This window comes from Physcomitrium patens, chromosome 2 (assembly GCF_059467195.1).
Source record: "Physcomitrium patens ecotype Gransden chromosome 2, ASM5946719v1, whole genome shotgun sequence".
In the NCBI taxonomy this organism is placed as follows: domain Eukaryota; kingdom Viridiplantae; phylum Streptophyta; class Bryopsida; order Funariales; family Funariaceae; genus Physcomitrium; species Physcomitrium patens.
In genome coordinates, this window is record NC_143411.1 from 1,719,306 (window position 1) to 1,747,289 (window position 27,984).

Here is a 27,984-nt window from a genome sequence, read left to right on the forward strand (position 1 = left end):
TGAAGCATGTCTTTATCCAGATTCAATTTCAAGATCACTTATCAACCCAAAAAACATCAAGGTCTATCAGATGTCATTTCTAGACGTTCTTATCTTGTACTAAAAGAAGGAGATGCATCTTTTGATCAACAAAGAATAATCCTCTTGAAGTGCAAGTATTTTCATCTTTGAGCAATAAAATCAACATTGATTGTTGATTCAACCTTTGTCAAGAAAATTCAATCGAGTATGTCCTTTGATCCTCTTGTTCATGATATTAAAAATACTTCCTTTAAGTCCTATGATACTTCAAAGTTTGAATTCGAGAACAACCTACTATATTTCAAAGATTGCCTATATATTTCAAAAGGCGAGGTATAATTATATATCCTTCAAGCTCATCATAATTTTTTAATAGTTGAACATTTTGAATACAATAAGATTTTGGAACTAATATCAAGAGATTTTTGATGGCTTCAAATGTGGAAGGCAATCAAAGACTTTGTATAATCATACAATACTTGTTCAAGATCGAAAATTCCTTGCCATCAACCTTATGGACTGCTTCAACCGTTACCTATTCCAAAACAACCATGGTCTTCTGTTTTTATGGATTTTATTACATATCTTCCAATCTCAGGTTCATATGCTTCCATATTTATAACCGTAGATTCTTTCATCAAAATGGCACATTTTGTACCATGTACAAAATCTATTTCAGGTGAAAATATAGCTAAGCTTTGTATCAACAATATCTATCGCTATCATGGATTGCCAAAAGATATTATATTGGATAGAGAGATTCAATTTGTATCAAGATTTTGGAGAACCTTATTTAAAATTCTAAAGGTAAATATAAAGCTTTATTTGACTTTTCATCTTCAAATTGATAGACAAACGGAATGGGTGAATCAAATTTTAGAACAATACTTGAGGTGTACCATCAACTATCATCAAGTTGATTGTACAACTCTTTTGTTATTGATAGATTTTATATATAATAATTCAATACATTCTTCTACTCAACAAATACCTTTCTTTGCTAATTATGGTTATCATCCATGACTTGATGCTTTTGATGTTTCAAAAGTTGATAATCTTACAACGGAAGATTTAGCAAATCGTTTGTCAGAGCTATATGCAATAATGAAGATACAATTACAAGAAGCTCAAAGACGTCAAAAGATCAACGCGGATGCTTATTTCAAGGAGCAACTATAATTTAACATAAGTAACAAGATAGTGAATATTTTGAAAAGAAGATAAATGCTACCTCTTTCTATAGAAGTAGATAATAATCAAGAGTTTGAGGTGGAAGAAGTCTTAGACTCAAGGCGGCATTGAAATAGGTTGAAATATCTTGTTTATTAGCTTAGATATGATATTAGTAAATGTACATGGGAGTCATTAAAAAATCTTGTAAATGTAATAAAGAAAGTTGAAGCTTTTTATCAATGAAATCCATCAAAATCAAGATGGAGAGTAGTAAATCTTTGCTATAAAAAAAATAAGATTAAAAGAAGATAACATTCTACCTTCTATCTTATTTTGTATCTTATAAATATTTTTGTGATGCTAAGGAGATGGAGAACCAACAATCAGCAGATTCAAGTGAAGAGCTTTCATTTGTAGACTTATCAGATGAGACATTACAATTATCACAATCTTCAAGATGATGAAATCAAGATGAAGATCCTCAAGAACAACATGTGCTTCCTCAATTAGATGGCAAAATACAATGTGTTTGATATCACGACCTTAGAAAAGACTCTTGTTCTTTGGTGATTATATTTAAGGTAGGAACAACTCTTGATATTATTTCAAATGTTTTATTTGAAGGAAGTTATGAAGGCCTCAACAACAATCAAATCATAAGGTGGTCTTTTCATCCTAATATATAAAACTATCAATGGTTCAAAAGGGCCTATAAACCATCTTCAAAGAAAGCAAAGATTAGAATTTGTAGCAAATATAATTTGGTGCATCTTGAACTTCCTCAATATGTGAAGATTGCTCCTCGTGAAACTTATTCTTAGAAGGAAGGATAATGTCACTGACACATACATTTATCTCATTAATTACTTATATGATTAGATAGAAGTAGATAAATATAGATTGATTTTATAAAGTCTTTTAGTGTAGCTTCCTAGAAGCTTCATAGATGTAATTTTGACTTTAGATGTGTTTGTAGGTTGGAAACTTGGCCAAAAAGTTAACCACGTGTTGGTAGCTTGTGGAACAAATTAAGTCTGTATAGTAGCTTGTGGAACAACCTAACCATGTGGCGCATGTATAGATAACTTGTCTTGCAAGTTTAGATATGAGGCTAGCAAAGTCAATATATTTTAGAGGTCCTATAGGACATCGCCACATAGCTCCTATTTAAAAGTATATATAGAGGCAAGAGTAAAGCCTTCTTCACTCTTGTTAATGCCGTTCTAGTCTATAGTTTTGTTTCAAGGCTTTCAAGTCTTTTTATTTTTGGCTATAGCCATTCTAGTTAACATTATTTTACCTTTCAAGTGACTTTCTAGTTCTCTTCATTGATACAAGAGCATATCAAAGATTTTCTTTCTTTGAGATTCATATCCTTTACAACAAGATCCAGTATTAAATAATTTGAAGGTTTTTTTGGTAAAGATTTGATCTATGTATAGAGAATATGATGCAACTTGTATTACAACCAACAAGATCCATATTTTGCAATAAGATAATTGTTTCATAACATCATATGCTTCACAATTTTGAGAACTTGCAACTGTTATCAAATAAAATGATATTACTTTTATAAACCAATTTTTTTATCAATTACAATATAAGATAAAAAAAATGATGCTCAACATATCTAATCCTCAAACATTGAGTCAAGCAATAGACTTTGCTATGAAATATGACAATCAATTTTTTAAAGAAGGATTTTTGATATCATGAACAAGAAGATTAGAAGACATACTTGATTGAATTTGTTTAAAAAAAGTTGAATCAATATGCAATGTTGATTTTAGTACTCAAAGATGAAAATGCTCAAGCTTCAAAAGAATTATTCTTTGTTGATCAAAAGATGCATCTTCTTATTTTGGTGTAAGATAAGAACATCTAAAAAGGTTATTTGACAAACCTTGTTATTTTTCAAATTGATATGTGATCTTAAAATCAAATATTAATAAAGACATACTCCAACAAGCTTGGTGATGATTCAAAACACATGTTGACATGAAGTATTTGAGATTCTTGTAATCAATATATAAGACAATTGGATTGGAAGCGCCTTCTAAATAATGATGTCATTTTTAAAAAGAATCTACAATTGAAAGAAGTTTTTTATTATAGATCTCATAATTAATCTTGATTGTTGAAAATTTCTTGGAATAAAAAGCTATTAGATAAAGTTTATCGTCTATTCCCATTTATAATAATACAACATCCAAAGCAAAATCTGATGTGCCTATTTTCATAAATAATGTCTTAGGAAAGTCAACATGATACAAGATTAGTGCAAAAACAAAGAATATCTTTAAAGCTTTAAATATTACTTTTACTTTTTGATTCTACCAAAGTTTGTCTTTACAAGTCAAACATGTAAATGGAGCTATAACTCGAGAGAAATCCTTCATGAAGATCTCATAGTAGTTAGAAAATTCCAAAAAGTATTAGACATCTTATACCATTTTTGGGATCTTCAAATCCATAATAATTTGAACTTTCTTAGGACCCATCATAAGTCCATTATTTGAAATGATGTAACCTAAGAAGTCAGCTTGAGTAATGTAGAATGCACACTTTTCTATCTTGGTATAGAGTCCTCTATTTCTTAATTTTTGTAACACACAACAAACATGAAATTCATATTCTTTTGTATTCTTAAAATAGATCAAGATTTTGTATAGATAATAGATGATAAAATCGTCCAAAAATTCTCAAAAAACATCATTCATAAGATATTGAAAAGTTGTTGGTGTATTTGTAAGTCTTAAAAGCATGACATTATATTCAAAATGTCCATACTTGGTTTCAAATGCAGTCTTCCATTCATCTCTTTCTTTGATGTGTACAAGATTGTATGCTCCTCATAGATCTATTTTTGTATAGATCTTAGTTTGATTCAAGTCAACAAGAAGTTTAGATATTAAAAATAGTGGATATGTTTTCTTAATAGTGAACTTATTGAATCATCAATAATCTACACACATTTACAATGATCTATTTTTTATTTTTTTCACAAATAGAATTGGGGCTCTTGCTGGAGATTTGGAATGGCATATGAAGTTTTTGGCTAGATTTTCTTCAATATATTCTTTGAATTCAGACAAATCATTTTATAGTAAATTGTAGATTTATCCAAATGGCAGTTGTGCTCTTTTTTGAAGGTAAATAGGGATGATGTTCTAGAAGAGTATCCACATTCTTTTTCTTAAATATATCTTAAAATTCTTGATATTGGCTTGAAATGCCACTTGATGTCTTTACACCATTAGAAACAAGTGTGGCATAAATAACACAAGGTGATCTTTCTTTTGTAGCATATAAGAAGCTCTTACATTTACAAATACAAGTTTAATTGTATTAGATTTATGATATTTTATTTGATTAATTATACTCTTAATTATACTTTTAGAAAAGTCAAGATTACGAGAAATCCAATCTACTCAAGGGTTGTATTTTTCTAACTATGATAAGCCTAAAATGATTAGATTAGAAAGAGATCTAATGATATTAAATACAACAAAGCTATTATAACCATTGATTATTACTTTTTTAAGAAGAGTTTTATAAATAACATCTTTAAAAGACAATGGATGACCATCTATGACTTCTATATGAACAGATTTAGTTTTTTTCATTAAAGATATGCTAAATCTTTTAGCAAATTCTTCATCTAAGAAATATATTGAGGCTCCTAAATCTAACAAGATAAAGGCTTTGTAATGTTTAGATCCTAAAATAATATTCAATATAAAATAAAGAGAATGTTCTAAAGATAAAATAAGACCTTCATTAGGTATTGCACAAGGTTCCAAGCACACAATCTCTATTATAATTAAACAAATTTGTTTTCTAATATATCATCTTTTTTGACATTTTTACTCTTCTTTTTATAATTGCGTCACTTCTTTGGAAAATTTTGAACAATGTGTTTAGGTTTTCTACAATATAAGCATAATTTTTTTTTATGGTGACGGAACTTTTCTTGCTCAATAAGACATTTTAAACATACCACATCAATTTACATATCCTTTACTTCCAAATGTATGTGTTAAAGAAGCGTTGATATTGCCATTGAATTATAGTAACATTGAAGCCTACTTCTCTAGCTCTTACATCAAAATTTGAAAAATTGATTATCATACTTCATAACAAAGTTGATTGTTTAACTTAATGTTTGAGGATCAGATAAGTTGAGCATCATTTTCTTTATCTTATATTGTAATCTATAGAAAAATTGGCTCATAAGTGCAGTATCATTCCACTTGATATTAATTACAAGTTATCAAAATTGTGAAGCATATAATGTTACGGAATAATTATCTTGTCACAAAATATGCATCTTATTAGTTGCAATACAAGTTGCATCATGTTTTCCATACATAGATCAAAACTCTACCAAAAAAGCTTCCAAATTATCCAATATTTGATCTTGTTGTTCAAAAAAAGATGAAAACCACAATAATGCTAAAACTAAAAGAAGTATACCAATGAATCTAACTTGTGATACTAAAATTGAATAGCTTTGAAATTGAAGTTCAATCACAAATTATACTTGATTGATGAATCCTTGAAACTCGGAACTTGTACCATCAAACTCTTTAAGCAAAGCAACTCTTGGTTGTCTAGTACCAAAACGATGTTTCACCATAGCAGAAGGGACATTATTTAATACATATGTTGAAGCACCTCCAATCATATCTATATCTTCACTTCCTGCCATTCTTGTTGCTCCTTGTAGTGGTAAATTAAGTTGATGCATCACAAACATTAACTCTCTCAATTACTCTTGTATTTGTACCATTGTACCTTTCATTTCAACAAGCTTTGCCATAATAATATTTAAAAAAGAAACATCTAATTTTTCTCAAGATAAACAAAAGAGAGGACTTAAGAACAAAGAAGATATTAAAAATAATATTAGTTTGAAAGAGGGTAATATACAACTTCTAATATGCTTATGTCTTATCAAGAAAAAGAGATAATCTATTATTAATCAAGAAAAGACAAAGCTCTAATATTATAAGTATATTCTTGTTAATATGTCAAGGACTTGAACTTAAAGAAGATGCATAAATCTAAGAATTATGTATCAAAAAAAAAGTGATAAAATAAAAATAAATTAATATATATATATATATATATATATATATATATATATATATATATATATATATTAAAAAGAAATTAGAATGGCTATTGTCAAAAGATAAAGAAACTAAAGACTCTTGAATCTAGACTAAAAGTAAGAAAGGAGTTAACAAGAGTGAAGAAGGCTTTACTTTTGCCTCTATATATACTATCTACCTAGGATCTATATGACAAAGTTTAATAGGACCTCCAAAAATGTGTTGACTTTACATGATACATATCTTGACTTGCAAGGCAAGTTTTCTATATGGCCACTACATAGTTAACTTGTTCCGCAAGCTACCAATATATGTGGCATATGTATAGGTTGTTGACCAAGTTTCTAACCTATCAATCAACTACAAACATATGTAAAGCCAAAATAGCGTCTAAAAAGCTTCTATGAAGCTTTTCTAGAAGATATTTTGAAATTAATCTACTTTTATATTATTCTATGTACTTATGTAATGATTAAAATAAATATATATCTGTGACACCTTTATTAAGAGTTGCATAAAATTCTAGCTGCACGATATCTATTGTAATTAGAAAAACTTGTTTTATGAGACATCGTCATTTTTGGCAAGTATGCTCTTCATTTTGTTATTGAATTACTTCTTTGAATAATATTAAATAGTATGTTTGGATTCTCTACAATATTGATACTATCTTTCTTGATGATGATGAGTTCTTTCTTCTTCCATAAGAAATTCAAAACGTATCCAATCAATTTGCATTAGTTTTGGCCTTGATGGATAAGTTTTTGAAAATCTGCAAGTTTCCACCATTACTAGACTTATTCTTCTTTAGCCAAATCATTTTTGTTGTTGCCTTTCAAATAATCAATTGTTGCATGCATTAGCTTAAGCAATAATTTTTTTTTAAGATTTTTCTTTTAACATTGATAATAACAAATTTTTGATGTTGTCATGATGTAACACAAATAATAAAAGAAAGAAAGATAAAAAAAATATATTATAAAAGATCTTATTTTAAAATATTATAAAAATTTATCTTAAAAATATAGATAATAGCAAAAAATATAATAAACTTAAAAGATGTTAATACTACCCTTTTAAAAAATAGGCTTCTACTTACTTTATAGGACCATAAATAAGAAAAAATAAAGTAGATTGAAAAATTAAATTATCTAGGCATATGTAAGAAAAAATTAAGAGTGGTTTTTAATAAAATGTACCTCAAGAAGCCAAGAATTGATATCCAAAGAGGACTAATTGTTGACCTAGATTGATTAGGACTTAGGATTTGGTATAGGATTTGGTTAGGATTAGGTTTTCTTGGAGTAAGGATTAAAACTTGATTAAAGGTTGACTAGGATTTTTCTAAGATTTGTTTAGGATTTAGGATTTTATTGGGATTTCATTAGAATTTGAAGTGGGTTTTGAATAAGATTTCAATTAGAATTCTATTAGTATTTTTATTTTTAGTATTTCTTTAAATTTATTATTATTTATTTAAAGGTTTATTTTTATATTTCTTTAAGATTTCTTGTTATTTTTATTTGGAATTAATTTGAGACTTCTTTGTGTTTCTTTTATAACTTCTTTTAAATTTATTTTGAATTGGTCAAAGTTCAATCAGGATTATTAAGGTCTACTCAAGCTTATTTAAGATTCTATTAGATTTAGTAGGATTATTCATGCATTTTTACTTATCTTCTGTAGCTAAGCACCTGGTGCATTCTAAAGCAAGAACTCATGTAATAAAAAACATTGTCCTTCAATCTATATCAAAATAGATTAATAAGAGCTTTGTTATTCAAGTTTACATCGCAAGCAAGGTTTTGGAATTCAACAGCATATTTAGTAGTTGACCGTGATCCTTGTTGTAAAGAGAAGAATTTAGTCTCTACTATTCTTTTTCAATCATTTTTTTCAAATATGGCCGTAAACACTACTAGGAATGAATTCAAATTGTAAAGGAGTCGTAAATCCTTTTCTATCAAAAATGCAAACTAATAAAGAATACTTTCACATAGAAGTGCACTTATAAATCAAACTTGAGTAAATCCATCAAGATATTGGAAGAGATGCAATCTTAAATAGAACTTGATTTCTTGCAAAAATCCTTGAAATTTTGATCTTATTCCATTAAACTTCTTCAGCATACTAATCATTGTCCCAATTGTACTTATAGAAGTAAAACTTTTTGGATTTGGTTGTGAGGTCGATCTACCTACTTTCTTCAACTACACAACTTTTTTATGCAGAGTCTAAATTTCTTCTATAGGCATAGGATTAATATTTATTTGATTGGTACTGATAATGCATAAGATTTCTACCCTAATAGTATTGACAAATTCATGAAGATCTATAATAGTTGCAAATCTATTTTCACTTTCATCAAGTGTAGCATCTATAATCTTTCCTTTCATTTTGAAGAACTTAATAAATCCACAAGTCAAATTAGAGGAGGGTAATCTGCAACCTCTAATATCAAATGAAAATTTCTATAAAGAAGAGTAATCCACTCTTTTTAAGAAAAAAAAAAAATAGTATTGGAAAATTAAACAGTTTGTTTAAAGGTAGATAATCTGCAATCTTTAAAATACAACAATAGAAGTAGAATAATCTACTCATTTTTAAAACAAAACAAGAACAATGACTCAGGACTCTTGTTAAACTATCAAGGACATTAACGTCAAAGATATAAAATGTCAATACATTCTTGAGTCACTTGAAAAGGTGATATAGTATTAAACTGAAATAACTATTGCCAAAGACAAGAAGACTAGAAAGTCTTGGAACAAGTCTAAATATTAGAAAGGCATTGACAAGAATGAAGAAGAAGGCTTCACTTTTGCCTCCATATAAACTCTTAACTAGGAGTTACATGGCATTGTCCTAGAGGACCTCTAAAACATTTTGACTTTGCAAGAGACAAATCTTAACTTGTAAGACAAGTTTTCAATATGTGTGCCACATAGTTAGCTTGTTTTGTAAGCTATCAACACGTGGTTAACTTATTGACCAAGTTTTTAACCTATCAATCAATTATAAATACATATAAAGTCAAAGTAGCATCTATGAAACTTCTAAGAAGATTCTTTAGAAAATATTATGAAATAAATTTACTTTTATTTATTTCTATTAAATCATATAAGTAAATATTAGAATAAATATATATATATATATATATATATATGACATATGCACTATTATTTAAGATCAAATAATTGGCCCCTATTAAAAATTAAGAATTATCACATTACATTTTTAAATAAATTGATTTATTTCTTAATTTGTAGCAATTATTTTTCAAACGATTATAGTTTGTAATTTTAATTAATTATTATTCGTAATTCTTCAAAAAAAATTCAAAGGAAAAAACCTTGATGGAATTATATATATTATATCAATATTAACAATGGATTCACTGGAATGGACTTTTAATAGAAGTTGTAGTAAAGACTTTTGTGGAAGTTTTAAACATTTTATTGAGACTGCTTCAACTGCACCAGTTTCCACTAATATCTGTTTGTGTATGTATATATATATATATATATATATATGTATATATATATATATATGTATATATATATATATATGTATATATATATATATATATATATACATATACATATATGCCCATAAGTAAACTATTTTTGACAATCCCCAAAATTATGAGAAATAACAACTGAGTACTTGGTTCAAACTAAACAATAGGCTTGCTCAAATATGTTTTGCCATTCGAATGTTTTTGAATTCTACATACATCTTCAGTATCAGTTCGAACTCTTGAGGACAAAGCATAAGCCATAAACATACTTTTTAAAACATGATAAATACAGTGCACAGAAGCAATAGAAAATTGCTTCTAGATGTAGAAATCTTCTTTCACAAATGATTTGTAAACCATTCTTTCAGACATTTAAGCACAAGTTACAGGAATAAGAATAGACAAAAAAGCACCATAATTAACAATCGACTCATATTCAGAAGGTGAAAACCTCCATAAGATAACTATTACAAATGAAAGTACACCCCAACTAAAGCAGGAACGAAAAGTCCACCCTGATATGAAAATCAAATGTCCATTCTAGATCAAAGCTGAGGAAGTAAACGAATGTGATCAGAAAGACTACATCGGGTGACTGTAAACGAGGACGCTTAAACAAAACTGCAAATCGAATGATCAATGCGGAGAAAGCACTCATCTATGCCAAACTCGCTAACCTTGAGACGTCAGTCTCTGCCGTTCTCAGACACGGGAGAAATACTGCGTTCAGAAGGTTGGCCCTGCAAACATACCACGACCAAATGGAGCTTAAGATTGCAAGATTCACAGAATATCTATGAACGAATCGATGATAGTTTGTTTGTCTACGTAAAAAAGTCGAGTCGAAAGGTTTCAAGAACATACACTGAACGGATGAACCCTATACATTATACAGAAGTGTCAGACTATGGAATACTAAGTGCACCACATGGCAACCATGCAGAATTAAGTCTTTCAGCCAAACTGAAGAATGTAACAAGAACCAAACCTAACCAAACATTGAAAAAAGCTTTGAATACCTGAGTTCTTCCATTGGGACTTGGACTATCACGTTTCTCAACATCACTGGGGCTCCTATCGTTGTCCTGTACAGACCGACAAAGGCATTAGGTGAACAAAACATCACTAATAAGGGTATTTAGACAGTTCAGTAACGAATGAATATTCCAATTAACATATCCATACCACGGCCACTGGAGACTTGGATCGGCTTGGACTGGGGCTCCGACTATCTTTCTTCAAAGGTGGTCCCTGTGCAGAGCAGTTTCCAAATTAGACCAAGGAACACAACAATAATTTTAAAGCATAAATGAATCATAATCTTTGACGAGACTTGAAGACAGATTGTACGCGTACCTGCCCTGGAGAGGGTGATCTTGACCTGTAATAAACAAAAACAATCCGAAACGGTAAAAAAAACATTAGGTAATGTAAGTTAACAGAAAATTCTTTCCTTAACGTTAAATGCGATGAAAACTATCGTACATGATGATGACACAAAAGTGTGTTATTAGCAGTCAGAAGGCTATGACTTACTTAGAAGCCGATCGAACAGAGCGAGACCGAGAACGGGATCGAGAACGCGACAGTGAGCGTGAGCGCGATCGCGATGGTGATCGTGATCGGGATCGGGCGGACGCAGGAGTCGCAGAGCGGGGTGAACGAGAACGTGGTGAACGAGAGCGGCTACGTGGAGACTTACTGCGAGAATAGCTGCGCACCCCACACATTCACAAATTAAACCTGACGCCTGATGGGTTCTGGCACAAACTGACACCCTTGTTGAGGAAGACACATACGACCACATTCCTTCATACACATTTGAAATAAGGGAGGCGTAACAAGACCACGCAATAACCCTACTGAGAACCCAATAGTATACCTGCGGCTTCGTGAACGGCTTTTAGTGACACTCCTTCGAGAAGATCCATAACCCTTCTCCTCTTTCACCTGCAAAATAACCCAGGAATCAAAAAAGTCGACAGAAAAGCAAACTCGTCACATATTTCTCTCCAGAAGTAAATGGGTAACTTAAGAGAACATTTAACATCATATCACTATACACGTTCGTCTCCAAGAAGAAATAAGACCATAGACATACCCGTATGAAAGATCGAGAAAATGGGTTGCGAAATTCTGAGTCGTCCAACTTTCGAATCTGCATAATAAATCAGTGTGTGAGTGGAAAATGCCCTTGGAACTATATGAGGTATAACCAACGCCGTTTTAATGTCTTTGGTCATGAAAATATAACTAATACTCATGCGGATTCAATACTTACCGCATACTTCATATCATCATAGTTGGTAAAATCCACAATGCCCATCGTTCCAGCTGAGCCATCACGAAAGACTTGAGCAAAGCAAACATCGCCAGCCCTCCGCATGTGGTCCTATACAAACAACAATGGATTGGACGGTTAAGAATCAAGGACGGGACATGACTACAAAAAAACATGTTATATTAGTTATTAATAGAAATAGTAAGGACTAACATCGAGAGGTAGTAAATCAAGTCCCAATGTTGATAAGAATTGATAGCAACATGTTTACCTTCAAATCTTGCCAGGAGGCAGACGAGGGCAACCCTGTCACCGTAACTGCCAAGAATAATGTGCGAAGTATTAGATGGCTTTACAAACAAGCTCCCTTTCGTATCAAATCCCCAACATGAAAATTAGATGATTGAATGAAGTAAACGACAAGTCAAACCTCTGTATTCTGATCGACGAGAAACTCCTCCTGCACGACCACCATTCTCCGAGGCACTGCCACCTCCTCCCCTTCCACCACCACTGCTGTAGATGCTATAGCGATCCACAGATGCCGGCGGAGGTCCTCGTCCACCATGAGCAATTTCCACCTAATAAATCAAGTGCATGCAAAAAGAAAAGTGGGTTAAGTTACATAAACAACTTAACCAAGAGATCGAACACACACGCACACACACAATCACGTATAGATATAGATATATGTGACTGATTAAAGGATTAGCATAAGGAGAGGCCTCGATCTTTAATCAAACGACCAACCAGAAAACCGAAAACATTACATAATGAGAGTCTCACCCGCAATCGATTGCCGTCAAAATTGTACCCATCCCGACCACGAATCGCATCTTCAGCATCCCGTGCATCTTCAAACTGCAAGTGATAAACTTAAGCGCTTGTATAGAAAACATAAACAAATGCCGTCGTATATAGAGAGAACTATTTTTATGAATCAACATATTCAACAAATGCAAGATGATCGAGAACACAGTCGCTGCAAACCAGCAACGGACAGCTCGTAGGTAGCATTACCTCAATGAAACAGTAACCTGGTGGACGAGGGGGTAACTTCAAGTCGATATCCACGATTCGTCCATACTGCAACCGCACACGAAGCACAATAAATGCAAATTAGACGGAATGTTGGGCAGATGCTGCGGCAACTTCAAAATCCAAATCCTTAGCAGACATTCCCATTGCACTAGAATCCAGTACCTTGTAAAAAAGATCCTCAATCTCCCGCTCTCTTACATCACCCGGAAGGTTGCCAACATAAATCGTTCGACTGGCACGACTGCTCATGTTGTTGAATGTGATAAGCAACACTTCTCACTACTTGAAATCTACGAGCCTGGAGAAAACAATCCACCATAACTGGTCAGAGTGAGCGTTTCAATGCTGCCTATGCTGACAACAACAAAGTACGTTACTAACTAACAAATTCAGCGGACACCTGCTAGTGCTGAAAACAGAAAGCTATGAGGCCAACCAAGAGCGACATCTTTGGTCCAAGCGAAGCCCCTTAAGCTCCACCGCTCCCTCCTTAGCTCCAGAAAGCTCCACAGCTATGCACGACTTAGACAGGCCAATATCCCACTCTCTCTCTCTCTCTCTCTCTCTCTCTCTCCCACCATCCAGTACACAGATTGATCAAAGCCACACCTACCCGGTAGGCCACTGATCCATTCTTACCCTCATCCCTCAGCGTTTCCTCTCTCCCTCATTCACACCTCTCCTCCAACATCACTATAACGTTCGTTACTTATGCTCGCTCCAGCTCCACGCAATCTAATTCCACGGCTTGTCCATGCTCCACGCATAAACCTAATTCCAAATAAGTGAAGATTGGCTGTGGGAGTGAAATGTCGGTCTCCCATTGTACCTTACCTTCACCTCTTTAATCCGACCAAACGACCGCTACCACCGATGCAGATCAGGGCCTCAACAATCACCACTGCACAACGCCACACGTTCTTAATCTGCCTTAGAAAAGCCGCCTCTGCTCCATTTCCGACTAAAAACCCACACCGCAGCCACCAAAAACAAAAGGAAAAAACAACACGAGCTCCACAATTCCACACAACGAGCACACACACTCTCTCACACACACACACGGCTCGTACTCGCCGTGCTTCACTACCCTTCCATCAACTCACACCGCAACAACATACAGACGTAATCCTCCACAAATCCACCTAAACTGAACTCCATCCTCACAAAATCCAATCCTACCGACCAAAAAGTCACTTAAATCCCACCGCAACCGGCTACAGAAACCCGAAGGCAAGCCACAATGAGGATGCATAGAAAGTGTCGCAAATCATCAGGGGTAGGGAAGAAAAGTTCACCGGCAAGTGCGACCAAACCCCGCATGCACAATCCCGCGCGACACGTTGTAGCTCCGCCGATGACGAAGCTACTCGCCGATCAACAGACTGCACTGATTTTGTTTGTGTTTTTTTTCTTTGTTTTTCGTGTGGATTCGCCTCCGGTTTGGGGCTCGCTTCACGAACCTTTTTCGGGCGAGGGTTTTGGGAAGCGATGGAGGGCGCGAAGAGCCGAGGAGGTAAAGAGAGGGGGGAAGGATTTCGCTTATGCGCTAGGGTTTCCTATCGCACCGCTCGCGGCACAGGGCAGCGGATCCGACGATGCGGAGGAGGTAGCGATGGAGAAAACGGTTTCGTGGCCTCCTCCTCCTCCGCTGGGCGGGGCTCACTCGCTTCTTCTTCGCTGGTGGCGCGGGACGCGCTTGCTTGCTCGTGTGCGAGACAGCAACACTCTCGCGCGATGTTATCACACTTCGTATGATGGTTAGGGTTTCGATTTTTGCACTACGCTCGGAAACATGAAAGGTTTATGGAACGACTCTCAAATATGCGTGTAGAATTTGTTTGATTATTTCTTTATTTGTGAATTTATTTGTTTCTTATAGGATTTTTTATAATAACATAATTGTGCATATATTAAGTTTCTTTCAAAGTGAGGATGTAATAAAATGATGCATTTACAAAGTATTAGACCATACATTGGTATTTATTAAATCATATGAGATGTTATCATAGTAGTAGAAATATAAATTAAGTTTAATTAAACATGTATATTTTAAATTTTTCTCATTACATAGAAATAAATATAGAAGAATGTTAAATAGACCAATGTTTTTACTAATTCAACCCACCTATTCTTACCATCATGAAAATAAAAATGACCTCTTGATTCACTCCTCTACTATTAAATCTACAACCAATGAAAACCAACAATGTTTATCATGATTATCATATATATATATATATATATATATATATATTATCTTACATAGGTCAATCTAGTAAAAGCCTTAGTCTGTTTAATATTTTGATAATATATATAAAGTAATTAAATTTAAATGCATTACTATGTATATAATTACAAATTATTTTAACATTTTAATATTTGGTATATTATAAAATTTATTATAATTGAAATGAAATGTTTTTTTATATCATTAAACTCATGTGTTTCAAAAATCATAAATATTGAATTATAGAATATGTCTATGTCATGATATTTGATCTAGAATTTAAAATTATAATAAAGTCAACTGTTATAATTTTATTATACTTCTAAATAAAATCTCAAATTATTACAGACATGAATTTACAAGTAAATCTTTGTTCATTTATTTGGGACTTGTATAATTAAGAAGTAATTTATAGATGTCTAAACATTGTAATAAAAAACATTACATAGTTATATTGTAAAATTCAAATTGTAATTATTTTTTATTCTTTATTTTTTTAATTCTATGACATAATCATTATATTTTTATCTAATAGTGTGAACACAATAATATATTTTTTAGATTTATTATTTTGTGTATTGATTTTAAGACAATTGTATTACCAATTTACACTTCTGATTGTAAAAAAAAAAAAAAAAAAAAAAAAAAACAATAATATAGAATTTAAATATAATATAATTATAAATTATCAAATTAAATAAATTACCAAATTTAGATTCATATTTATAATACTATAAATATATTAATTTTGTAACATGTTATCAATTTTGTGACTTTATATTTATTAATTACTCTAATGACCAAAATTAAATTGATTGATTATTTTATAAGAAATTGTTAAATCCACCCATATATTTACTAAATCAAACCACCCATCATCATTGGTTGCAAATCCAACCATTTTTCATTGGTTTTCAACCTATGCAGATCCAATAATAGAGACTTTTTTGATGACGTTTAAGATGGGCTGGTCGATTTAGTAAATGCCTATGTCAATTTAACAATTGTCATTTTATGTTTAATAATTTAAGAAACCAGATTTCAATTAATTAGGTGCATAAATCAAATACAAAAAGCATCATTAATATCCATAACATTTACATACTATAGAAGTAAGACTATATATTTGGATGATTTAATAAATTGTGTTATAAAAATTAATATATGTCAAAAAAAAAAATTAAACAATGTGAAGATTTTTATAGAAAATTTTTAAAACTTAAAAAAATAATTAATATAGTTTTTGAGGGGTTTTAGAAAATTCTTGCAAATCTTTGTAAATCAATACTTATGTGTTTAAAATACCACTTTTTGCAAATTATTTGAATCTATTGTAGATCTTCTTTTTTAGAAAGCTTTTATTCATATGTTTTTAATTAAAGTTTAAAGAAACTTCTAATGAAGTCTCTATATGTAAATTATCTTGGTTTTTATGAATTAGAAACAAATTTAAGAGTTGAATGAATAAATGTCAAGGTATCTTTGCTCTTTCATCCAAATTTTATGTTCATTTAAAATAATTATATACTTATACACTTATAGTTTTTAGATATTAATTTTTTATTTTTATTAAAATTAATAGAAGAATCTTAACTTGCATAAATTTATAAGGACTTATAAGAAATACTTATCCTCTATTGTATATTTTTTTACCAATTTTGATATGTTTTTATTAAAATGTATGCACTTTTTTTTTAACTCATTGCAAAAGAATATGATCTAAGCCTTCTACATCTAATTAAAATTATATCTATTTTTAATAGTGGATAAAATTATAAAACCTAGTTAATTATTTATATTTAAAATTGTATATATTTTGATATCTAAACTATAAATTCGTACTCTAAAAATTGATCATGCTTGTCAAAAGAGAACACCATAAAATCCACCAAAAATTACAATATGTTGGAAGAAGAAAGAAAATGAGCCACACATAGAATATAGAAAACACTAATCAAGCCACACAAGGTTGCTTCTAGTCTTGTCCCAATATTAAAACTAGTAACATGTAAAATAGATTCTCAAGTAAATCTAAGATTCATATCCACCTAGAGCATCAAGTGTTAAATTTAATGGTAATTTTTGAAAGTATACTAGATCATATGTTGCTCCTACTCTCCTAGTCCACTAAGAATATTTGATTCATCAATTCTTTTTAGTGTGACACCCCCTTGCATAATGTGTGACTTTAAGGAATCGAGGCCCTATACTCAAGGCACATAAACTGTGCACGAGTAGATTGATGCACATGCATCTTGGACTTGTTTCCTTTGAATCAACATTTTTATTCTGCAAGGCTAATCCAGGTCATTTCCATCTCAGTTTGTGTGGATGTTTATTGTCCACTGTTGTTTAATTAAACCTAATTTAAGCCTTCTCTTTGCTGTTTATTAGTTGTACATGTGGTATGGGTCTCTGTGTCTTCATCCTCAAAAAAATTGGTTTATTACACATGGACTTATTTTGAAACATGATTTGTAGCAAATAAGTGCTCAAGTTTGCAGAGTTAAAGCCAGATGGACTCCTTTATTTATATATATATATATATATATGCTTTCAATTCTTCAAAGCAGTTGAAGTTGTTAGCTTGTCTTGAAGGTAGTGAGTGACCACCCAATACTGTATCTATCAGGTGGTCAAGGTTGAGTTTGTTTGAATGATGGATGGATGAGGTTAGTACTGTAATAGCTACCTTTAAAGTATAATACCTTATTCATATATATATATATATATATATGAATATATATTAAAATTTCAAAAACTCAAAAATTCAAAAACAGAATGTTAAAATAGTAGTAATAATAATATTAGAATGGAAAAAACTTTATTTATTTATTCATAAATGATAAATATTATTCAAAATGGTACCTTCTACATTGCTCTCTCTCTCTCTCTCTCTCTTTGTATAGGATCATACACACACACACACATGTACATGAATTGTTCATATGTGCCTTTTTTAATTATAAACTTGAAAGTTACAATCAAGCAAAACCAATTACATGTGTTATCCAACTCAAAAACCTTCTCATTCAAGTTCATGAAACAGATCAAATCACCCCAATTGGGACCCCCCTCCCCAGAAGAAAGCATAACTTGTTGACTAACCAATATGCGAAAACAAAGTTTCATTCCAATGTCCACATACAAATTGCCTCACAAGCATGATACCAAAGGGGAGGGATTAGTGCATGAATGAATGAATGTATGAATGGCCAAAACCCCCATCTTCTCTTGTAGTGCAGTTTTAAGCCCACTCGAGGTAGACATCCCCTGTGAGGATGTTCATAGGCCCTTGCTTGCCTTTGTGCCTTTCCCTGTGCCTTCACTCCCCCCAACAACAACCACAAGCATGGTCTATATCTCAATAGGGAACCCCTCCAAAAGGCTTCTTTATTCTAAAGTGACACTTGGCAGTGATGGTGCACAGGTGGCATCTGGGAGGAGAGGGAGGGTAATGCCATGTTGGATGCCAGGTGGCATCAAAGCTCTACGGATTGTGCCTTTTGGCAAACCTCCCCCCCTTGAACAGAAGGGGAACGGTTCCCAAAGTTGTTCCCAATCTTGTTCTCAACATGCATGGTCCCTTGATCATGTAATGAGTGCAGGGAAGCTGGAAGGGGGGGCTCAGAGAAGAGCAGGGAATGAGTAGTTGGAATATGGGCTCTGTTCTTATGTGGCCAGCCATGTTCCACACAAAGATTGATGATGATAGCAAAACAAAAATAAAAACCCAATGTGTGTAATGTATTTAAGTGAATAGGAAAGATACAGACACTTCCCTCCTTCCTTCCCAGTCATAATATATAGCTTTTTTATTAATTAGTCTTATTAGGAGGGTTGCCTTCATGAGCCCCTATTGAATGCATCCATCCCCTTTGGTGTAGTAAGGAAAGGGGAAATGATTTCATGCAAGGAATTAATTGGAATACAAGGGGGAATCCCCCCCCCCCTCAACAGTGATTGCTAGCGTTTGTTTTGTAATGTATAATGTTGTTGTTGAGATATGTTTCTGTCAAAAGCATTACAAAGCAAATGAGACTTGTGAGAGGAGGGTGGCAGACTGGGAGTCCCCTAAAGAAAAAACAGGGTGTAGGCCATGTCTTATACTGATTTTTTTTCTTGGCATCATGTACCCAACACTACCCTTCTGAACATGACATATCTGGCATGGGATGGATGGATGAAGAATGATGGATGAATATGGATATATTGAGGACGGATGAATGAAATATATTCAAGTTGGATGATGGATGGATGGTGGATGGAAGGGTGGATGGGGCTGCTGATGGGCAACAGCTGATGTGATAGTTCACCTAAGGGAAAAATGGTACATTCTTGGCACCCCCATGCAGATTGATTTTGGGCTGGAGCTCACTAAGCTGCATTGAAGAAGGACCCCCCATACTATCTCATTTCTAGGTACAAAGCTCATAGACCATACAAGGTCTGCATCAATAGAGTGCCCAATATGATTTGCATGGCTTTCAAAATGTTGTATAGCAATTGCCTTGGTTGAAGAGAAAGGAGGCCAACACCCCTAAAAAAGCTATGCAGCCTCTTTCTACCTTTTCCTTTTCCTTCCTTCTCTCTCTCTCTCTCTTTTTTTTTTTTTTTTTTTTTTTTCCTTTTCCTTTGAAGCATTCTTGTAATGCTGTTGCAGGGTGACTGTTGATCATTTAATTGCTGTGATGCTTGAAAACGTCAGCTGTGGGTGGGGGCACGAGGCTTTATTGACTTCACGAATTACTTTCCCAGTGGTGGTTTCTGCTGGGACGGGGACGGTATATATATGTTTAGATACCCGGGCGTACACCGGACCTGACCTGACCCAGCTGTGATAGGGTCTGCGGCGGGCGTCGAGGGGCGGGGAGACGGAGCTGCGCCTGGCGAACGATGGCGATGATGCTGCTGAGCCTGGTTAGCTTTTGGACAGCCCTGCGTCAGATGGCAATCAATCATGCATTGCCTTGGCGAGCGAGTGCAGTCAAACGCCTCCTCGTCCTCTCCAGGCTCCGATTACCGTAGGCCAATTCTCGCAGCCTCTGTACTTTTTTCAGACCGAAGGAAGCGGTTCTGCGTGAGGACAGGCACAGGGGCAGTGAGTGATCTTTCTCGAAGTGTCGTCACGCTGTTGAGTTGCACTGTGGAGTGATTCAAATTTTATGCAGGGTGTGATGAGATTGGAGTAAGCGGTGGAGGTCCGAGCGTGTCGATTGAGACTCTCTGGTGAGACTCAGGTTAGGACGACGTAGTGCATTATCGGTGCGGTGTGTTGGCGAAAAACGGCATTGTTGTGAGACGTTCTTGTTTCTCGGCTCTTTGAAGGCGTGAGTGGTACCATTGGCGAGTTGGCGAGGTTTTCGGCGAAGCTGACGTTCATGTTATTGCCGCGTCTTGTTGTTAGCTCGTTTTTAGCACTTTTTAGCACTTCCTGTGCGCCAGCCTGTAGAATTCGTGTGCGTTCAGGCCTATGACAAGCTTTCTTGCAGACACAAATAAGTCTATGCTCATTTTGATCTGAGTTTTTTTGTTTTTTTTTGTTTTTTTTTGTTTTTTTTAATAATCTGCGTCTGAGTTGAAGGTTTTAGCTGTCGAATTGAAGCGAGCTAGTTCATTAGATCTTGACCTTATTGCTTCTCGAGTTAGTACTCTTCTTGGATTGGTGTAGGTGGTACTTCGACAGGTCTGCAGAAGCTCATAACCGTTGAAAACTTTTCCCTGACAACAGGTATTCGTATCCAGATTGCCTCGTTGCATTTGGTGATTCTACTGTATTTGTGCTTTTTGTGGACAGATTTGGTGATCATCTTGGTTGAGTGTAGCGCCTCTTAAAGACATTTAGTGGTCGGAGCAGACAATGTTTCTGTACCGTGGAAGTCATCGGCACTAGACTCAAAACTCTGCACAGCATTTTTAAAACTAAGCGTGTGTAGTAGATTTCACTTTTGCTGCGTCAAATCAATGTCTCTGGCCACTGCAATTTACAATATCGTCGAACACAGGCCACGGGTGTAAGTGCCGGATTAATTAAAGGGAATCCAGCGTGCCTCACTGAATCAATGTAGTGATCTTTTTATTTCGTTTCTCCATCTTGAACTGCTCAGTTAAGCATATTGTCTAGTGCAATCTGCAACGCATTTTTTAAAAAAATGTTTCTGGTTTTCTAGAAGCATTACGCTTAAGTAGGACAAATTGATTGCCAGTTCGACAGGAAGATCTGGATAGGATGTATCTGTGTAATTGTTGTGCGCAACTCATCTAGTTTTTCCGGTGGCGTTTGAAAGAAAGACACGAGCTTTTGCGCAGATGCAAGCTTGTGCTGACCTGGTGCGACTCCTTGCTCTAGCCCCCCTGTTGTTGAAAATAAATTAAAAAAAATAAATGTGAGGCCTTTAAAATCTTTTACTAGTCTAATGCAATGAAAATTCTTGTAGTGACCTTTTACTTGTGAATACCAACTAGCCTCAATTTGTAGAGTTTCAGGACTGACAAAAATGATTGTACCCGTGCTTCAGATCTCTTGTGCTTCGAAATGAAGAAGCAATTGTTCTTACCGGGTATTCCATCTTTCTTAAAAATGAAAGTGATTTACATTTCTATTGTTTCATCTTAGAAATGTTTTGTCCTCGTAATGCAGGAGTGTTGAGTGGTTTGTAAGTGATTCACATTTCTTTGTAGCAATCGTAAGACCTTAAAACAGCATCCTCTATGTTATGATAAACCTCTCACACATTTCTCCAGGCGCGTTGCTTGAGCAATCTGAATGCTGAATCTGAATAAGCACGTGCTTGACTGTTTTTGGTGCAAGTGAGATCATCAATAGCCCAGTGTTTGAAACTTTTCAGGAACTAGGTGAGGGGAGCTCAATGCAGGACATACCTTATGATGTGTCTCATGTTCCTATTGACTATGACGAGCCTTTCAATGTAAGCTCGTCAAACTTTCGCTCCACAAGGCATAGATCAGATAAATCTTAGGATTCTTATGCACTTGGTTGTTCCGACGCCTTGACATATTTGGGCGATGTCAACTTTCTCATGAGTAGCCGTTTCCTGAGCACAGGTTAATGAAGTGAGTGCTAAGATTTCAAATAAAGATGCAAGTCGGAAGCGAAGAGAAAAACGAGTTTCTCTTGAGAAGGATGTGAGTTTCTTCATTAACCTTGGAACTAAGAGAGATCTTTTTATTTAAATTTTGAACTGGTCTAGAACTTATACATCGCGTTCTCATTGCTGCTCCGGACTGTTCGTTATGTTTGAACCAGATTGCCAAGCTGCAGAAGAAGCTGATGATTGAGGTTAACATGCGTAATGCACTCAATCGTGGGCTCAGCAGGCCTCTGGGTTCTCTCCCTCGAATATATGGCTGCTTACCTGTAGAGGTCTGTTTTTCATCCTTATGTCCTGATGCCATGTAAACGGAATGCAGACTGCTGGATTAGGTTTAGAGTGTAGTTAGTAATATGTAACCCGGTCTTTGCAGTCGTTAAGAAAAGCTAGGCATCAGTCTCATACCTGATGTGAACCAGCTATAAATGCACCTAGGATGAGTGATCCACACTTGATGTACAAAATTAGGCCGTCGCAATCGAGATCCTAATTTTAGGTGAACACGGGAGTGCCGGCAAAAGATCTCTAACAGGGATTGTGCTCTGTAATGTGAAATGTCGAACGTTTTGGGAAGTGCAGACGAGAGAACTGCTGCTCGAAGTGGCGGTACTGGAGGAAGAAATCATGTCCCTCGAAAAGCAGGTCATCTGCCTCGGGAGACAAATTGTAAGTGAGGTGCCTCCAATGGATAAGGAGCATATCTGGCGCACCCTTCAGCAAATATCATGTCCGGAGGAAGCCGATGTCGTAGTCTCACCTACCGTAGCTTCAAAAAACTCTGCTAGAACTCACTCAAAGCCCACACTGTCCCCAGATAAGACCTTTGTTCAGCAAAGTAACAGCTCAAAGCCTTTAACCTCTGCGGGGAAAGTTGTAGAAAATAAATGTAGCTTCCGAAAGGTTTCAATCTCTTCTGGAAACTCTCTAGACAATGGCAGTTTTATCAAACCTCCAATGTATCCAATGAATTCCTTCGAGCCGAGGCGCACCAGCCTAACAATACCTCCAACGAAATCTCAAGTCCAGAGGAATAACCCTTTTCAGAAAGTATTGCCTGGGAATTCCAGGGACCTCAAGAGCAGAAAAATTCTTTCCGTAGGGAAAGAGCAACATGATGTATATTCGTCTGTCGGACCAACAGTGCCCTTCATCCCAACGCAACCGAGTGATCTAAAAGAAAAGATTACATCGCCTGTATTACCTGCTCCTGGAAGTCCCCACCATGTAGGTAAGAATTCTACGAAGTGTCGGAGAATGAGGACTGAAGATGGGAAGGCACCGATGAAGTCACAAAATCCATTCAAAAGGAAAGATCCGATTGACAACAAAGTTCCACCTGCAGGTTGCAATCTCAAACCAACCAACACTCCTGCATCACGAGGACAAAACAAGGGCCCAGTGGACCTAGCTATGCGTACCCCTCGTCTTCCACGTCAGCCCTTAATGTATGGCACCCAAAGGGAACTGAAAGCTTCGACGGCGAAGAGAGTACAGAGAACGGAACACACTCGTACAACTTTAGCAGCACCAAACATGTGTACATCCCTCAACCACGATTCAAGCCCTCAAACTCACTGTCAGAATCCTGATGTTTTTGGGACTGCTAAGAAAGATTCAAACCACGTGGGCGTTCCATCCACTGTCACTCTTGATGGAGATTGCAGACAGACTGGCGTCTCCCCAGCCCAAGCGAGGGTACCTCCTATTTCATTACTCTAGGCACCTGCATGCAGCAACTGAGAAACATTTGAATGTTTCATTCTTTCCATTTATACGGTTGCATTTCAGAATGAGAAAAAAAATCCTCGTGTTTGAATAAGTTTTAAGAATTTCATGTCACTCAAGAGCTCGTTCTTTCCATGCGTGTTCTGTTACAGATCCATGGATTTTGTCTCAATGATCGTATGGAGCAGGAAAGTCGATCAACGTGTTCACCGGAAACAAGATCCCAACTAAGTTCGGAGCAAGTAGCCGACTCAATTTTGCTGTCTGTTGAAGTGGTCAAGCTGCTCGAAAAAATATATGCGAACATGAATAAGAAGCAATCTTCCTTAACATCTGAACCTAATTCTTCGTCTCAAGCTTCCATGTCAACAAGTCTTTCCAGTACAAGCCCTGACGACTACGAGATGACGAGTGGCACTAATATGAAATTCAGGTTGGATGATTTTCATGCTGAGAGTTTTAGAACGGAGACAGGTTCTACCACGAAATCTATTCGACTTTACTATTCAGGTGAAATTGAGAATTCGCTGGATCTTAGCAGGGGCAATATAAGCAACAGAGTGACAGGTTTCCGTGAAAGGTTGATGTAAGTTTTCTATAATTACGCTTGTACTCTTGTTTGGCTTTTCGTCAAATCAGCTCATGAAAGAAACAAATCAACTGTTTTCTTGAACCGGCATGATTGCGTTTACGCAGGGGATAAAAAATGAAGAGTCGTTCAATCAGAAGGAACTCCAGCTGCTACACCAGGCATTTGAGAGTTATGCAGTTTTGTTTTGCAAGTTGGGTTTAATTGTGCGCTTGTTGGATATGCTCGAAGGAGCTAAAAGGAGTGGAAACGAGATAAAATTTTCTTCATCACTTGATATCTTCTGTGCACTTCAGCTTAAAGCACGTCAGTGCACTTACCTCACTGTTGTCAAACAAGCAATCCGCACTAGGAGCCAACATATTTTGGCATGGAACACCTGAACAATAAGATGACCTGAATTTTATCCTTAATTACATACAATTTGTATAGCGTTAATGGTATCGTGTGGGAGGACACAAGAATTGCAACTATCTGTAAAAACTAATCACAGTTACATGATAAAAATCACACAGGAATTAGGTGAAGAACGGCGCATGAGATCCGATGTCCGTTCCAAGGGGCAGATTACAATTGCAGAACCAACGAAGAGGTAACTGGCAGGTGTGCATTTGAAAAGAGGTCACTGACGCAGTCTGAATTGATTTTACTGGCGGTGAGTTAATCGACCTTATCCTCCATTTCGTGTTTCTATGCTCAACGGCAACTCAGAATTTTCAAGTCACACTTTTACCCCCCTTTAAAATGTATCATCACCGATCTCGCAAAAACGGTTGTTTTCTCTTTCCAAAAATCTGCTTTCTTGGAGAATGGAAACATTTTTTCCACCAGTAACACCTACAGGATTGCTCTCAAATGAAAATAACAATGATCTTCAGGAGCGTGATGATCACAGCTCAAAAATGGCACCACCCAAGTTCAATACCGGCAATTGTTTAGGACACAAAAATTGCAACGACTAGTGAACACTAATCAAAGTTGAATGAGAGCAATAGATGGACAAGCAGCGTCGTCGCCTGTTTCTTCTTCGAAGAAATCGATACTAGCCATGTGGTAAGTGAAAGACATGCACACATCACAGCACCTCAGAAATATCTTAATCCCATCTCTTTTTAAATATCAGCTATTGTACCCAATTTAAGTCTCTGCTTTTGAAAGACATGATTTCAGTTACAAGTTTAATCATCGTCTAGATTTGCTACCCAACAGTTGGTTCTTTACAGAGTTTGAGATGTACATGCAGCTGATTCTTAACTATGAAGTGGTAAAAATCACCATCTTCGTGATATTATTTGAACTGTTCTTCTTTTAAATAACATCAACTTTTGTCTTGTTCACGAATTTGGCTTTTTTGCACAACTAAAAATATAAATTGTACAAAAAAAAAAGCTTCAAATCCTCATTAAAAATAGTTGACCTGTAACTGTAGATTGTTACAAATCTCTAATTATAGTAATAATAATAATAATAATAATAGCAAACAAAGATTGTTACAACAAAATCTTTACTTTGTTACTAAATTCATTAAAAAAATCAAAATTAAAATTGACGCCATTTTGGTTACTTATATACATGTTCATGAATGTATGTTTACATGACAATTTGAAATTTGAAAACATAATTTATTAAAATTATTAACAAACATTATCTTTATTCATAAATGAAAGACTGTCTTTGTTTAATGGATTGGATGTTCTTTGTTTGGTGAATTGAAACAAAAGATATAAATTTGTAACAGTTTTGTTAATATCTTTCTTGCAGACTCTAACTTTGTTATATATAACCAGCAAATTTATGAAATTCAGATTTATATCATGTAAAATCCTACTTTTGCTATACAATAAAATAAAATAAAATAAAATATTTTTATTTTTTAATCATAAAATAATGTTTTATGAATTATGTATATATATATATATATATATATATATTCTCATCCATCTATAATATTTCTAATTAAAATTTACTTCAAAAAGCATTAAAATATTTAAAATTGTATCTTATGGATATGATAAGATTTTCAACATTTGTTTTTAATTGGAATTTCACTATTAGAGTATTAATAACTTATATTTCATGATATTCATTCAATCAAATATTCACATAAAATTCCTTTAAGGTATTGAAGTCTACAATATATATATATATATATATATATATATATTAACAAACAGATTTGAAAAAATCGAAATAAATGTATTAGTTAACTTACTCATTTTATGTTAATTTTTAAAAATAAATGATCACAGATTTAATTTTAAATATGAAATACACATTAGTTGATGTTATTTTTTTACTGTTAATCAAATGTTTTAGAAGAAGTACCAAAATGGTTTACATATTTATTTAAATTTTTATTGAGTAGGAGGAATTCACATTCTTTTTAATAAACACCTTTCGTTCTTTTGGCTTGCTCTGAAGTCCAGTGACACTTGTATGGTATTTCCAAAATATGTTTTATAGTGACAGTGAATACAACTGCAAGCTTATATTTGATTCACAAGTGATTCAAAGTTGAACATCAAAATCTATTACAACCATTGAATAAATTTGAATTATATTTATTGATTACATCAAAACATTTTTTTTTTTTTTTAGTTTTTATTTAATAAATGAATTTATGACAATAACCGGATAAGACATTATATGTCCAAAGTAAATTACCCAAACTATAAGAGGTTTACTTTAATTTCTATAACTCAAATAATCACAAACCTCATCAACTTGTAGTAAAAAGTATATAAACATGTGTGTGCATATATATACACACACACACACACACACACATATATATATATATATATATATATATATTAAGTGCTGATGTGAAATAAACCACATCCTTTTCAACTTAGATTGGTACATGGATTGGCTAAGAGTTGACCATGACACATGGGAAGGAAACATGACTTTGGCATGCTTCGATGGTGTTGACTTTTGCAATGTAGCAACTTTTATAATTCATTCTTCTTCTCCTTTTTTTTCTCCTCTTCTTAACTTCAATTCTATGATGTTGACTTTTTGAAAGTGACATATTTATTTTAGGTGCGTAGTTGGTCAGCCAAGAGAGAGAGAGAGAGAGAGAGAGAGAGAGTGGGCCCATGTGATGATCCTTACATTTGAGTTTCATTGTTGCCTAAAGTAGCAAAAGCCCATTCTAAAGCATTTTATGTTGACT

At 34.2% G+C, this 27,984-nt stretch overlaps 2 protein-coding genes across 4 annotated transcripts; one reads left to right on the forward strand and one right to left on the reverse strand.

Annotated features, from left to right (window-relative positions):
* Positions 1-10,249: 10,249 nt before the first annotated feature.
* On the reverse strand, positions 10,250-14,590 carry LOC112279102 (serine/arginine-rich splicing factor SR30). 3 transcript variants are annotated; one of them, XM_090256793.1, is made up of 16 exons: positions 14,449-14,590; positions 13,988-14,054; positions 13,590-13,665; positions 13,316-13,451; positions 13,133-13,198; positions 12,899-12,973; positions 12,543-12,693; positions 12,384-12,430; positions 12,113-12,223; positions 11,933-11,989; positions 11,714-11,781; positions 11,368-11,544; positions 11,188-11,212; positions 11,017-11,082; positions 10,851-10,916; positions 10,250-10,571 (listed from the first exon to the last, which is right to left on the reverse strand). In XM_090256793.1, the coding sequence occupies exons 4-16, from the start codon at positions 13,400-13,402 to the stop codon at positions 10,518-10,520; spliced, it is 1,050 nt and encodes a 349-aa protein (XP_090112919.1). In that variant the 5' UTR covers positions 13,403-13,451; positions 13,590-13,665; positions 13,988-14,054; positions 14,449-14,590; the 3' UTR covers positions 10,250-10,517. The 3 variants fall into 3 exon arrangements, with proteins under 3 accessions (XP_090112919.1, XP_024368988.1, XP_024368992.1); XM_024513220.2 differs by lacking the exon at positions 13,590-13,665; XM_024513224.2 differs by lacking the exon at positions 13,590-13,665 and having other exon boundaries at positions 13,983-14,054.
* A 7,308-nt stretch (positions 14,591-21,898) lies between these two features.
* Positions 21,899-25,243, forward strand: LOC112295905 (uncharacterized). The gene is made up of 7 exons (XM_024547941.3): positions 21,899-21,940; positions 22,229-22,309; positions 22,446-22,526; positions 22,648-22,764; positions 23,072-24,187; positions 24,370-24,803; positions 24,914-25,243. The coding sequence occupies exons 2-7, from the start codon at positions 22,250-22,252 to the stop codon at positions 24,918-24,920; spliced, it is 1,815 nt and encodes a 604-aa protein (XP_024403709.1). The 5' UTR covers positions 21,899-21,940; positions 22,229-22,249; the 3' UTR covers positions 24,921-25,243.
* Positions 25,244-27,984: the final 2,741 nt, after the last annotated feature.

Excerpts from the sequence above, each read along its gene's own strand:
- LOC112279102 (XM_024513220.2), bottom strand. The coding sequence starts at position 13,402 with ATGAGCAGTCGTGCCAGTCGAACGATTTATGTTGGCAACCTTCCGGGT. Across the intron at positions 13,199-13,315 it reads TTGAGGATCTTTTTTACAAG|TATGGACGAATCGTGGATAT; the intron begins GTACTGGATTCT and ends GTGCGGTTGCAG. Across the intron at positions 12,224-12,383 it reads CCTCCTGGCAAGATTTGAAG|GACCACATGCGGAGGGCTGG; the intron begins GTAAACATGTTG and ends TTGTTTGTATAG.
- LOC112295905 (XM_024547941.3), top strand. The coding sequence starts at position 22,250 with ATGCAGGACATACCTTATGATGTGTCTCATGTTCCTATTGACTATGAC. Across the intron at positions 22,527-22,647 it reads GAGTTTCTCTTGAGAAGGAT|ATTGCCAAGCTGCAGAAGAA; the intron begins GTGAGTTTCTTC and ends TGTTTGAACCAG. Across the intron at positions 24,188-24,369 it reads TCTCCCCAGCCCAAGCGAGG|ATCCATGGATTTTGTCTCAA; the intron begins GTACCTCCTATT and ends GTTCTGTTACAG.